We start from the raw sequence: 14,261 nt of genomic DNA, 5'->3' as shown, positions 1-14,261 counted from the left end.
AGGGCGTGTCAAAAATAACAGGGCACGGTCAAAAATCTTGTGGGGTTTGATAAGGCCAGGAAGATGATAGGTAGAATTAAACTGAAACGAATGAAAATTTGAACCGGTTTAAAAATCGCAAACCGGTTCGGACCGGATAATTTGCCCAAACCGGAACAAAACCCGAACCCGAAAATACACATTTTTTAAAACCGGAACCGAACCCGAACCCTTAAAAACAAAACCAAGTGAACCCGAACCGAACCTGAACCCATATGACAAGCGGTTCGACTCCCTGGTTTAAATGCATGGTGCTACATATGGATATTGCAAAACACATAGCCACGTAACATTGGTTACAAGTAACGCCATAACAGCTCATTTCAATTTGATGTTTGTGTCCTACGAATGTCCGGTTTCGTCGAATTTAAATACAATGACGGCAATCTGCTGTTTGAAATTGGAATGACCGACTGTCTAGTTATGTGAAACAATAAACGTCCAGTACGTGTTTTGCCATGGTGGTGTTGTAATTTGGCGCCTAATAAATTGAATCATAACAAACACAAAATGTTTACCGCTATAAATGGTTGACATTAATGACAAACAATATCCTACCTGATACACACGTGAATAACCTTTGACATCAGGTGTAAATTATCGTTGTGGCACGTCACGGACCAATCGTTTCGCTTAATTGATGTGGCATATTTTTGGAACAACCCGACGTTGTTATCTCGATTCCTGAAGTTTATCGCGTCCCATTTCCAGGTTTGTCCTTGTCGGATGAGCACAAGGTCGACATCTTTGACGCGCTGACGCAAGTAGTCGTCATCAATAATTAATGTCCCGTCGGGCAGTTTCACTACTCGCGATACTGACACTAAAGACTTAACTTCGACGTCCCTGCTAATCTGCTGGCCGATGAATTCTACGAAAGCTAGTGTAGGCTACTTACTATCTTTGACTCGTTTTTACATGCTCTGCGCATACTCTGATCGAATTAGAGCACAATGATTTAATTTTACACAATCGGCATCGTCTTCGGTAAGTCGAAGTTTTAAAGAACGAATGGGATTAACCAAACCACTTTTTCCTGAAGCAATCGGTACTAAACCCCTGATTTTTTAGTAACGAAACATTATTTTCTGGTGATAAACTGATGAGGTTGATTATCTCACTCGTTTATCCGGTAATACTTCAAATCAAACAAACATCATGTAATATTCAAACCGTACCACGCTAGACGTATGACCACAATACCTCTGAAACACAAATACCAGGGAATCGCATTGGCATACCTAGGTCTTTCTCCACCGAAACGGTGACACGGCTATAAAGGAAAAATTCAACATGACACATTTTGTCGGGCCCAAAGTCTAATGCACCAGAATTTAAAAAATGCCATGAAATTTTGTTACACCTGTTAAAAAAATATGCAAAATGATTCCAAGATGCAATACGTGCTTAAAGTGCCATTTAACTGAAAAATAATTTGCTGAAATATCATTTCAGGTTATGTTTCTTTAAATACATTTAGCTGTATTCCCGTGGAGACGGTCTTCGATATAAGAATCAGACATGTGTGTTAAAACAAATAATTTTTAACTGTGGGTTTCATTTATCACACCTATTTGTTAATTATATATTCGGGATAAGTTCGAAAATAATTCATCACAAAACCTGACATTTTCATAGCCCACTATACAAATAAACTTGGGAGTGACATTTTCACTGTAAGTAGCCTTGTAAGTGCTGTATATCTGTTCTTACTTTCAAGATTCAAACTGTACGCAAACAACTTTTTTACAAGATTATTTGCACATATTGAGGTGCTTCATAAATGGGAATAAATTTCCATTCAAAGCATCTTGAAGACAAGCCAAGGTGGCACAGCTAACCAGGTCGAAATACCCGTACTCTTAAAATGTATCGTTTACGAAACTGACAAGTGTGTTTACGGATGGGTTAGATATTTCTGTACTATGCGTGTATCACTGAAGGACAAGCCTAATCGCAATCCTGGCAAAATCGATAAGTGGAAGCGCGGATAAAGACAGTAATTGCTGGGCGCTGAGCTCGACCGTTGGCCGGCTATTCGGAACACGACAGGTTTCATTATTCACTCGCCCGAGGATGCTAGTTGATTTGTAGTGCGACTTCATTGAGCCACACACAAGGGGTAATTATCAGATCTGTTGCAGTCGACATTCTCTGCAATTTCTACCAGAGCTGTTATCAGTGTGTGTTATCACATCCTACTTACAGGTAAACGGCTGATTTCAAACAGTTTTTAGTTTAGACTTGTGTTTCCTTTACAGTAGATCATATAGGCAACTTTTAAACACAGGAAACTAAATATATGTGTCGGAAAATACGAATTTAAATGCAAATGTTTATCTGGGGTAAAATACTTGATTAAAACGTCATTGCACAAATTGTTTTTTCACTTTGGGGCGATGAGTCACGAGGATACTAAGGTAGTGTAATGAAAGTAGCCTTTTGTTTTGTTCTTGAGGTACAGTGACTCTAGTAATCGCGTTTATTTCTCGTTGCCATCAATTACTGGTCTTTAATAATTTATCGTGAGCTACATTTTTCCTGTACTAAATTGGAATGCAGGGTGGATTCAATTACCACTTGGAGGTCGGCGATGCACAGGAATGATTAGATTACTAATGAAACTGCAAGCAGTAGTGTAGCGAAACTGTATTGTTGACGCAATCATCGTTTTATTTCGTACGAGACATTTTGTTGCCGTCATAAAAGAACCAACCAAGAGGTTACAAAAAGTGTAAGAGGTTAAGAACGGTCAAAATCTCTTTGAGTGTGCCCTTGAGGTTTAATGTTTACAGCTGTTGCCTACTGCTCACTCTTGGCTAGCTGACAGTCGTCACTGATTCTTCACAGACTTGTAATTAGGTCTCATAACGATGTTTTATTGATGCTCTTGGTGTTTACCGACGGCAATGGCGACTATGCAGTGTGAAAGAGGGCACCTCTACAGGTATCGATTGATGTAAACAAGTAAACCAGGATTAGCCGCTTAACTCAGATGATGTTGTGCCAGTTTATGGTTATTCAGGCGAGACTGTGATGTGCAGAGGTTGACCTCACAGTACAGTAAAGATTTTTCCAGTACAAAGCTGTCAAATCCCACAAGTTGGTAAGTTATTTGCAGTTAAACAAAGTATTAACAGCAGTCCGCATTATCATCAAAGTTATCTATGTTGTACACAGCCACTATCTACAATCAAAACATCAATTTGAATTTTGAAAGTATTTGAAATGAAATGTGTTTAATTTGAAACATTCTAACTGAAATGTTTTAAAAAGTTACGTTTGTTTACAGGGTATTACGAAAACGTAGGTAGATATCGTTTCTTTGAGAATCAACTACTAAATAAGAAATGAAGACAATATAATCGCATGGTATCTGAGAAAAGCACGCAGTGGTTGCGGATTAGCTGGTTTTGTTACATTGCGAAGATCTGACTTGCCAATTCTCCAACAAAATGTCAAAACGTGTGTTCTGACAAGATCTCCGCTTATCTGGATTTGAAGGACATTGCCGTTTCACTCTGTTACATAGTTTTTTATTTGCGGGCAACCAAAATCAATTCTTATCCCAACGCCGCCCTGTCCTAGATGATTTAGTGGACAGGTTCTTGATATGCATCAGTTTTTTCTGCACGTTGCTTTCACTGTTTCTCCGCATATGCCTTTTAAGTGTCCTTGCGGCCGAGGATTGAAATTTCGTGCACCCGAAGTAGGTAAGTCAATCATTTGGGGTAGAAATTTACACAGCATGGTATTTTTCACGATTGTGTAAGTGGTTTTGTTTGATGTAAATCAAAGTTACATTCACTAGAGGTAACCATCCTTGTAAAATTTACAAACTCAAACACGAAGTTTAAAACATGCTGTTAATATGGTAAAAGTCTATTTGACTTATAACCGGTGCCGTGGTGAGGAAAAAATGAGATATGAAGCTTAGTCAATCTTCTTTCATGTAATGCCTCTGAACATACGTCATGTGATAACATCTGAAATGCGTGAAGATCAATAAGTGTTGCGCAAAATCGTGCGCGGTAAGCGAAAAGCCCAAGGGAAATTCAGGTTTTACAGTCGATTCGTTCACTCTCGTTTTATGGCGTGTTAACATTTCATCGCTTCCATGCGAAGACAGTCAGTTAATTCGCCAAATCCTACTATTTGGAGGTGTTGGTCAAACGTTCTTGATATGTTAAATTTAAAGGTTGTTTGTAGTTGTGGTGCCTTGTAATCAAGCAACGGACATGTCCCGTCAAGGTCTGCTTGTTGAATATTTGACTTAAATGAGCAAAAAACAAAATTTGTATTTCTTCTTCCCGGATCCTTAGCTTCGGCCTATAAAATGTCAAGTTGTTTGAACTGTCACCTCAGTTGTTGTTAAACACGCAAAGACTGGCGCCTGGTGGTTTTGTACTGCAAAACTGTGGTTATAATTGCACACTCGTAAACTCTCACGACAGGTCGGTCATGTTTCGCATGCTGGAGCACTTAAAATATTTATGTTCTTTTCATGTCTATGCACTCATTCACTTACGATGTTAACTTAGTGCATCGAAAAACATTCTATTGCCTCAAAAAGTTGTGTAGTAATTGGGGTTGAACAATTTGGCTGATATCGGCTCTTATGGTTTTATATAATTTTATATTGTATCTTAAATACCGGAAAACAAACCGATTCGATCTTCGTGTTCTTAGTTCATTATTAGATGTACACAAAGCTAGTTGACGTCTTATTGATTTTGAAAGTTAAATTATTTATGTGAAAGTTGTCTAATAGGGGTAAATTAAAACTTTACTCCATACGCCTTGGTGGCAAAATTTACGCAAGACGGTGGCCACACAAGGCGGTAAAGAGCTATAATGTCACATTCGTTTTGTCGCCGACTTGTTTGTCGCTAGAAGCCTTTAATTTAAAATTTAAATCAAGTAATTGTTTTTGTTTTCAACTAATTTGAAAAATACGCCATAAATATTGTTTTCAACAAAACCATTAATGAAACAGCTACACATAAGTCCGAAAAATCAAATTACAAATCCTGAATATTCCTACCTTGCAAGCAAAAAAATTTCTTTACTTTTGAAATTATTGTAAACAGACGAGGTTAGTTTCATTAATTTATTTTGTACCTTTAAGTTCGCATCTAATTGTACTTTTTCGTAATAATCGATAAAACTAAATTCTTCGCTTGTTTTGCCTGGTCCGTGGGGATAATCCTATTCAAAGTTTGATTATTGCTGCAAGAATACAATTGTTGCACTTATTGTATGTATGCAATAAACATATTTTCCGATATGTATATATTGCTTGCGTTTTCTTCATTTACGTTGTTTATACATGTGTACATGGTCAGGACGTTTACTATGACTAACAAAACTGGTACTGTGAATGTTGGTAAGTTAATTTTGATTCAAATTGTTAAAGTTTGTTCAGTTGTTCTTGTTGTGGTTCTGTAGCTAAATTCTGTCGATTAGTTATGATACTTTACAGTCGCGCATACCACGACGCAGTTTAATACAGCTTCATTACGTTTTAGCCAATATGCTATTGGGTGTTTTTTATTACATTATTCATGCCCAGCATCTAATTAAAGCGAGCTATAAAAGATTAATACATTTTCGCGAAAATTCATTCGCAAAATAGCGAATAGGTTAAACCGTGTTTTCCAGGCATTTATTTCCAGGCACCGTAACACTAAAGTAAATTAATCTTGTCAGGTCGTGATTTTCACGTGTGGTTTACGCACATACCAACGTCCTTCAAGTCTCTCCTTATGCCACGAGCTTTGTTGTTTTGAACGCTCTATGCTCCAGGACAATTACGTCGTTTTGTGCTTGGTCTACAACGCGCTGGTTGCAGAGAATTATAAACTTGGTCGATCGAATTCGCTTTCCATCGATCGGTTGCTTGTTTTGAAAATTGCTTCGGCGCTGCTTCATGCTATCGTGTGCGGTAAATTAGCAGAATATAACGCTTTTCCGCCAGGTTGTGTACTGAAATATTCATGAACACTGGAGGGTTACTGAAAGCGGACACGCCTTACTGCAAGAACCGTCGCGGACTGTGATTTTGTTCTTGACAAAATATACAGCAGTCCTAGGCCAACTGAGTCGTTCTACATTAAGCCTGCGCCACCACAGTGAGTAAGTTAGGGTTGAAGGCATAGCTGTAACACAAGGATATCGTATTGAGTTTGCATCGAATTGTAGTTGGACTTCGGTAGCCTTCAGGGTGATGTGAACATGGAGAAGTTTAAATCTACAGGCCAAAATAAAGCTGTCAAAGGTACGAAGTAAGGTAAAATATATTAAATTTTGCTTGACGTGTTAATGATGAATACTTGATGATCCAGAAAAGTTTGACTGACTTTGCAGGTACTTGTTATGCGCTGCTGGTTTGACAGCGACGGCGCGCGATGAATTATTCAACTTTCTGTAGGATGAAAACGTGCATACCAGCATCAAATTTCTTCCCAAAGGCCACAAAAATAAATGCCGCTTATGTCGGTTTAACCTTCTACACTCAAAAAGCCTCTTAAATATTAAACAGTCATAAGGTATGGATGGCGATGCCCATATTGTCGCTATTCAGTTCAACTTTTGGTTGTGAAGTTTGCCTTGGGCTTGGTGATGTTGCGTTCGAGTTTTGTATTTGGTTTGCAACAAACTTTTCTCGTTTGACAAATTTGTGGATTGTTGACAATCTTCATGGACGAAGCGGCGATTTTAATAGGCAGACACGAAGAATACAGCTCAGGGAGCCATCGTGGTAGGACATAGCTGCCTCTAAATCAAAATATTGCGAAGTAAATGGTGTCAATCGACAGTCTATACCCGCCTTTTGTTGTAAACATAAACAGAATATATTAAGACTGCATCAGAATGAAATGGAGATTATAATATTTTTCCCCAGGCGTATTTTTCAAGACAAACTACATTAATTAGAGATTTTATTCTTCCCAGGGTGACTGAAGTCTCGTTAAATATTAATTGTATTGATTTCTTTCGTGGCTCTTGCCAGTGTTCACTTTAACGTTATTTGAGCCGTTAATCTGCTTTCCATAAGGATTGGGTTTTATGCCTAAAAGTGCGGTAAACATATACTTTATATTTCTAGAACCTCAACTAAAGGGTGTGAAGACACAGTTGCTCTCGCGACAAGGCTTCTATTTATCCGTTGATCGGGAAAATGGCAGCGTGTACGGAATTCCCGAAGATGGGGATGCCACTGTGTTCTATCTTATTCCTGTTGGACTTCGAATCGTTTCAATACAGCATCGAGACACATTGCTGTATGTTGCCATGAACAACGAGGGAAGACTCTACACAACGGTAACTGTCATAGCACTGAAACGTTTTATCACGTTTAATTAAGGAATAACCTGCAAATTTTGAAAAATGTGTATCCCATGACTCTTTTTATCTCAAAAAAGCTCGAAATAAAAAAAGTTTCAGGTATCCTCAAACCCGTCGTAAATAAATTTATTGTTTAGGATTCCTACTCGTCTGAATGCAAGTTCAAGGAATCAGTGTATGAGAACTATTACGTGGTGTACACATCATGTTTGTACAAACAACTAGAAAGCGGCAGACCGTGGAATATCGGTCTCGGAAAAGATGGAATTCCAGTAAAAGGATCGCGTGCTAAAAAGCACAAAACTTGTACACATTTTGTTCCTCGTCCAATCGAAGGTAAATATTTTAACATCAAGTCTGATTTTTACATCTAAAATATGCACAACCCACTGAATTTAAATAGGGTTATTTACCGAGCTTGTATAAACGAATACACTTTTAACATAAATTTTTTGGTATCCACAGTTCAGATGTTCAAGGAACCAAGCTTATGCGATATTGCAGTTGCAAACCGAAGTGATGCCAAGAAGCGCAAGACGTGAACACCCTAGGGACCTTTAACAACCAAGCATACGACCAACAGATCGATGTCGACTCTGCAACATCTTGCTTTGCTATTCCTTTGCGTCCAAGTTGCGCTTAGCTTCATTAAAGTTTCTTCGAGTCCGTCCACCAACTTGCTGCCAGTCACAGGCTACATTTCCATTCTTTTTTTACAAACGCTTGTAACGCTTTTCTGCCGCTTTGTATTTTTAGGCTTTTTTGCAACTTGTCAAAAACTATGGTCGATTTATGACTGCGTTGACATTTATTGATTTTCTTGTGCAATCGTGTTGACAACAAAATTCCAAAAACACCAATAAGTACAGTGTTAGCACCACAAAAGCGGTATTTTTATGTGCACGTATTAGTGTGTTCAACAAAATTACACTGCATATGTGCTGAGGATAATTTTTCCAGCCAAAAAGTTATTGGATGTTCTTGATCCAGCAGTGATAAACTTATTAAATCCATGTTTATCAAAATACAACTTATGGTTGCTTTTCACTTTCCTTAGTGTACAATTGTTCGTTTATTTTAATAATAACGTTTGTCTCTACTGTAGAAAGTTGTTTGAATTAAATTTAAAGCTTAATTGAAAATTGTCCAGTGCTGTTCAGGTTATTGGCACAATAAACGTGCATAGATGTCAATATAGAAAGGATAAAGATAAAAGCTATTCAGTGAATAAACTCACGACGCAGGTGTAGGCTATATTCATTCCGGGTTTAAACTTGGATTGCTAATCCCTTTGGGTTAAGCTACCTTTAGTTCTCTTTTTTGTTTGCTACATTTTATAAGAGACCAGTCAAATTAAAAAAGGGGTTTCATTTTTAACAATAAACCATAGTTGCCGAATTTCAGTTGATTTAAATTTATATCTCTCGATGAAAGAAATCGAACGTACTACAGCTACTACAAGCATTTCTTCATACCAAGGATCCCCGTAACTCTGAGGTTCCGCAAAGGTCACCAGCAACAGCTTGGGAAATTGATGTGCGCACTGACCTATATGCTGATCTATAGGTGTATATTTCATCCAGTTTGCTTATTATTAGTAAATAATATCTTGGGTTTGTAAAGCACGGTGGCGACCACAGTGGACATTTTTGTTTGCTAATAGCGGTATCGTACGAAACATCGTAAAATCTAAAGAGAATTAGGAAAAAATTGCTTCTAATCTAGTGTGCTGGCGAAATTGCAACAAAACGTTCCTAAAAACTGCAGCCTGTTTGGGTTAGTGCGAATGTGTTGTGATAATTGGTTATGTCAGGTGATATAAAGCAGAAATCACTTGACGAAACATTTCTTAAACGTTGTTAAACCAACAATAAACGTTACAGCAGTGGTTCTCAAAGTATGGGTCGCGCAGGGTCAAAAAATGGGTCGCGCTATGCTGATTCAATGCTGACCAAACGAACAATTACTGCATTAAGTAAACACAAACGAATTTTCTTAATGTAGTAGTAAAGTCACCTCACTCGACCACGTTGTACATTAAACAGAACCAACTGTTACCACATAAAGACGACAATAGGCTTCCAACTTTACTTTACTGCACATGGCGATTGAAACATTTTTAGAATTGGGATTCACTTCTATCATTGATCATAGTGCTGCAAAGCCACAATGTGTGTTATGTTATGCAGTGTTGTCGAACGAATCGATTAAGTCTGCAGCCATTTTGACATGGGCAGACTCCTATGCGGAGACGACGTGGCCTCGAAATTGCCGTCCGTCTCGTTAATACATTTTTTGATGTTTGAGGCTTGGGTCGTGAGATGTTCATAAAACTCAGATTTGGGTCGCGGTCAAAAAAGTTTGAGAACCACTGCGTTACAGCAACGTGTTTCCAAAATAAAAATTATTTCAAACGTTTTTTTATTAATTGTGACAAACGTTGTATTCTATGGGAAGTTTGCTGGGCTTCGAGTTTGAGCTCTTGTGGTTGCACGCATTAGTGGCGTCATACTTCAGATACGCTACCTTGCATTTTTGTTCGTGTAATCTGTAATGTCTCTTTGTCGAATTTATATAGTATATACTAGGCCTACCGTATTTCCATCCCCAAAAAGGAGGACACAATTTTAAAAAAGAACATGCAAAAATACTTTAAGGCTCCCCAAAAATAAAAGCTTTCGAAATTAGACGGTAGTTTGGATAAAGTTTAACGTTTATCACGCCACAACACTAAAATAAGCTTGTGTTTTCAAAAAAACGTAAAACCTGTTTTTATTAAAAAATAAGCTGAAGATGTATATTTGGCTGTTTTCAAGGGTATGATTGTCACATATGTATTTGGTAAATCACAAATTCCTCAAAAAGGAGGACATGGGCTCTTTTTCTTGTCCTCGGAGGACAACTTGGTTTTTGTTAAAAAGGAGGACATGTCCTCCAAAAAGAGGACGTATGTAGGCCTATAGTATATACCTACATTAATTTAAATGTCCTAAACGTGGACGGCACCACATACCTTTAGACATGTGTCAAATTTGGTTGGCGTTGCGCGAAATTGCTTCTTTTTTGTTAAAAAAAACTTTACGCTAATGTAAAAGTGAACAGTAGATTAAAATGAGGCGTTGCTCTGTCGAGGATTGACGGGATTATGTTATTTTAAATTTATTGGAACAATGTAGTCGTGTGCTATTCGGATTTTCTATGTTTGAAATATGATCAGTGAAAATATGTTTATAGAGATTTATAGAGTTTGAAATATAAATATGTTTATAGAGGTCAGTGAATATGACGAAAAAATAAATGAATAAAATGTGCCGTCTAGTGGTAATCACATGATTAGTCACGATCTGCAAACTGTTGAAGCATGACAAAAACGTAAATCCAATGAGATTAATGCGTTTGGGTTTCATTTTGCAGGCTATAATATAGTCAAAAATGGGATATGATAGAGTTAATTTGTGTTATTTATTTAGTGCAAAATTTAAAGTCTCAGTAACATTTATATGTGCGGTATTTGGTTGTAATTTTAACATACATACACTTCCATCATTGGATGACGCCTATGTATATTTTACATTGTTTTGTGTAGTGTGTAACTGTCTGTGTAAATTACTTACACAACAACCATAAAGTATATTTTGAGATTTTAGATTTTAATTGTTAAACTCAACACTAAGTCAAAAAATGAAATCGCTATCAGCTGGATTGTTATTCCTCTGTGGTAAGTTATTTTCCGTTAGTTTAATGTTGTTTGTTGTTAAATCACCACTTTGGCAATAACTCCAGAAGACAGTTGGTTTGCCGTTTTACAATGTGTTTATTACTGTTTCAGGTTTATTGTCACACTGCCGTGGTGATTTATATTTTCTATCAGTTCCTCCAAGCATTGAACTTTCAAAGAATGGAGAAGCTATTGATGTTGGTGATGTTAGCCACATGATTAGCTACATGATGGGATTTTCAACACACAAAATCACTTCATGGACTGGTAAAAATTGTGATCTATTGTTTCATAAATAAAGTCCTCATAGTCATATATACAGCTTATTAAATGTTCTCTAACCAAGCAATTTTTAAAACAACAATAAAAGCTTTTATTTTAAGGTGCTTTAACCTAGAACACAAGCTACCTTTTTATGTGTGGAAAAGGTTGGATTATGAATATGATCAACGTTTAATGCCAAAAAGGCAGTGTAGTTTAAAAGTACTATTGTTGCATGAATGATGGAGTTTTTGTGTTCATGTTAAGTTTAGTAGCATACATTCGGCACAGTGATGTTCTACACATATAGTGTGAGAAAGTAGAGGACTTCTAATATCAAATAAATAAGAGGATTTGGTGGAAAAACTTAACAATCACATATTGAATTTTTTGTGTAGGTGTTAAGGCACTCGACATATTCAACCGCCCAAAAGCAAACCTGTTTATCAATTTGCATGTTCCAAGCCCATCTGACATTTCTGTTACTGAGGTAAGTCACTTTGTTGTTTCACGTTTGATTTAATACGACAAACCTCACTTTAATACAGCAAACCTACAGCAAATCCGGTATAACTGAGGTTTACTGTATATATCACATAATTTTCTTCAGTTTGAAATTAGCTGTGTACAGGCAATGTTTGAAGTTTCGTAACCAATAGTTTACAACTCATACTGCACAAAACCTTTTTTCTTTCTGGAACTGTTGTTGTGTTAAAAACATTTTTTTGGGGGAGAGGGGGACTTGTGGACATAAACTTACACTTTTTAAACTTATTTCGTGTTTAGTTTAAAGCCAAGTTCATAATAAAAGGCTCCGGTGGAGCAGCACCATCTCTTGAAGAAACCAATGCTGCAATTTATCATGCAAGTTCCGAGAAAAAACCTGTGATTGTGGATTTTGAACAAGAACAAAATGTAATCAGAATTGGTTGTCTGTAATGCCCGATTTCCAAATGTTCTAATGACATATTTATAGGTTTTCAATATCCTCTCTTACAATACTGGAGTTTTGAATGATTTGCCAGTAACCTTTTTTGACATGAAAGATCGCCTTGCCAAGGCTGATTCCTTTATAGCTAGTTTGGATCCAGCATCTTGTTTAAATGTTACTCAAGAAACTGATGTCTTGCTTCTTGGAGAAATTCAAACCATGAAGGATATACTGTCTCTGGTTGGTTTGATTGAAGATGTACACTTAACTATTGTTTAACATATTTCTCACATTTTGTTATTTCCAGTTGCAGATTGATAAATCTAGTGTTGACGACCAAGTGCCTGACAGTTATTATTTTACAATCAGTGGTGTTGATGCATTAGTTAAGACATATGGCGAACAGTCATGTCAAGTGAAAGAAGCCTTGCGACTTTTGGAGAAGTTTATTCCTGAGGTAATTATCCTTCAAACAGTGTTAGTGTATGTTTATGCACATTCACAAACATCTAAACCTCCATCCACAGTATAAGGCATAAAAACAAAGATTGCAAGATTTTTTTGCTTAAGAGTTTTTTAAAGTACAAATCTTGATACAATTTTGGTCAGATATTCAAAGGGCTTCTTTGTTTTAGTTTACAGCAAGCTTCAACAAATTGTATGACAACCAACTGTTAGCCGAAGTTAACATTGCTGGTGAAGTTAAGCGCGAATTTCTTCAAGTACGTCGCACAAGAAGTCTAATGGCCACAGCAGATGTTGCAGAAGTTTTGGAAGGTTTTGTTGAAGAGCCAGTAATGGCTGAGTATGCCATCTACATCAATATAGCTATATGGATTACAGTGGCAATTGCTCTTGCTGTTCTTGGTTCCTCCTATTTTATTTGGTTCATGGACCCAGGCAGGGATAGCATCATATATCGCATGACTACACAAAGAATGAAATTGGACTAGTTTTTCAACTTGTTTACTTTTATTATTTTGTTATATGTGTTACAAATATGATGAATGTGTTTTGTCTATTATTGTTATGTTGCCGATATTGGTTCTACATCTATAGTGTACATTCAGGCAAGGTCACATGATATTTTAAATTAATTTAATGAATTGAAAGTATGTGTTGCACAAACAGTACCATCTCACAGTACAATCTTTTGCTTATAAGACTGGTCATTACCGATTGCATATTACATTTCATTGCTGTATGTTAGTGGATTTTATTTTGTAAATATATCTTGTTTGAAATTTTGAAGTCAACGTTAAAAAAGTTTTGAACCGAAATCACATGTTTTGTTAGAACAAGCTTGGTTAACTTTGGTCACTTTCAAATTTGTTTGTGCAATACGTTTGTTGTTCAAAAATAAAATAAAAAATGCCTTTTACTTGTTTGTACTGAGTAAGAATGTCGTAAATTAAGTGTGTTGGCCAAGAAGGGCAAGTGAGTTTCTGGCTGCGGATTCTCTTGCCTCGCCGGCTGTTGAAAAGCCTATTGGATCACATGCAACACTAAACTCTTGGTTGCTTTCTCGCAAGGCTGGACTTGCTACGACACACTCGTATTGTTTGGCGTATCGTACGAGAGGCTTCACCTGTGTCAAATAACATGACGGTTAACTTAACTAAATGTCGAATAAGGATCGCAGTGGACGTGGCGTTTTGTTTCTTTGTATTTTGTCTTCTTAAAGGTACTACCACCCAAAAAGGATGCCTAGACCAGTGCTCTTCAACTGGTGTGCATGGTGCACCAAAATATGCATGAGGTGCACCAGTACGAAAAGGTATACATGGGTGCATCACAAACATTTAATGAACTATTAATATTTGAGTTTCAGTATATTAAAAGTGTAGGTTTCAACTGATGTATAAATGAACCTCTGTATTTAAAAAAAATGTTGATGTCTAACACTTTTAGTGCGGTTGACGTATATCTACGCAAAAGACGTTTTGCGCAGAGTGCGGATTGACG

General features: G+C 37.0%; 2 protein-coding genes across 5 annotated transcripts; both read left to right on the top strand.

The window, feature by feature from the left end:
• The first annotated feature begins 2,930 nt into the window (after nucleotides 1–2,930).
• LOC145229985 (fibroblast growth factor 13-like) lies at nucleotides 2,931–8,528 on the top strand. 4 transcript variants are annotated; one of them, XM_080095338.1, is made up of 5 exons: nucleotides 2,931–3,145; nucleotides 3,332–3,752; nucleotides 7,148–7,362; nucleotides 7,524–7,722; nucleotides 7,852–8,528. In XM_080095338.1, the coding sequence occupies exons 2-5, from the start codon at nucleotides 3,653–3,655 to the stop codon at nucleotides 7,926–7,928; spliced, it is 591 nt and encodes a 196-aa protein (XP_079951464.1). In that variant the 5' UTR covers nucleotides 2,931–3,145; nucleotides 3,332–3,652; the 3' UTR covers nucleotides 7,929–8,528. The 4 variants fall into 4 exon arrangements, with proteins under 4 accessions (XP_079951464.1, XP_079951463.1, XP_079951466.1 ...); XM_080095337.1 differs by lacking the exons at nucleotides 2,931–3,145; nucleotides 3,332–3,752 and adding an exon at nucleotides 5,160–5,425; XM_080095340.1 differs by lacking the exons at nucleotides 2,931–3,145; nucleotides 3,332–3,752 and adding an exon at nucleotides 5,465–6,316.
• A 2,435-nt stretch (nucleotides 8,529–10,963) lies between these two features.
• On the top strand, nucleotides 10,964–13,677 carry LOC145230517 (renin receptor-like). Its single transcript, XM_080095962.1, has 7 exons — nucleotides 10,964–11,104; nucleotides 11,216–11,371; nucleotides 11,764–11,855; nucleotides 12,152–12,280; nucleotides 12,342–12,536; nucleotides 12,604–12,753; nucleotides 12,932–13,677. Exons 1-7 carry the CDS (start codon nucleotides 11,068–11,070, stop codon nucleotides 13,247–13,249), a joined length of 1,077 nt encoding a protein of 358 aa, XP_079952088.1. The 5' UTR covers nucleotides 10,964–11,067; the 3' UTR covers nucleotides 13,250–13,677.
• The last annotated feature ends 584 nt before the right edge of the window (nucleotides 13,678–14,261 follow it).

Source organism: Phallusia mammillata, chromosome 5 (genome assembly GCF_965637545.1).
Source record: "Phallusia mammillata chromosome 5, kaPhaMamm4.hap1.1, whole genome shotgun sequence".
Lineage (NCBI taxonomy): Eukaryota > Metazoa > Chordata > Ascidiacea > Phlebobranchia > Ascidiidae > Phallusia > Phallusia mammillata.
The sequence above is the reverse complement of the archived record's forward strand: the minus strand, read 5'-3'. Positions and strand labels throughout refer to the sequence as shown.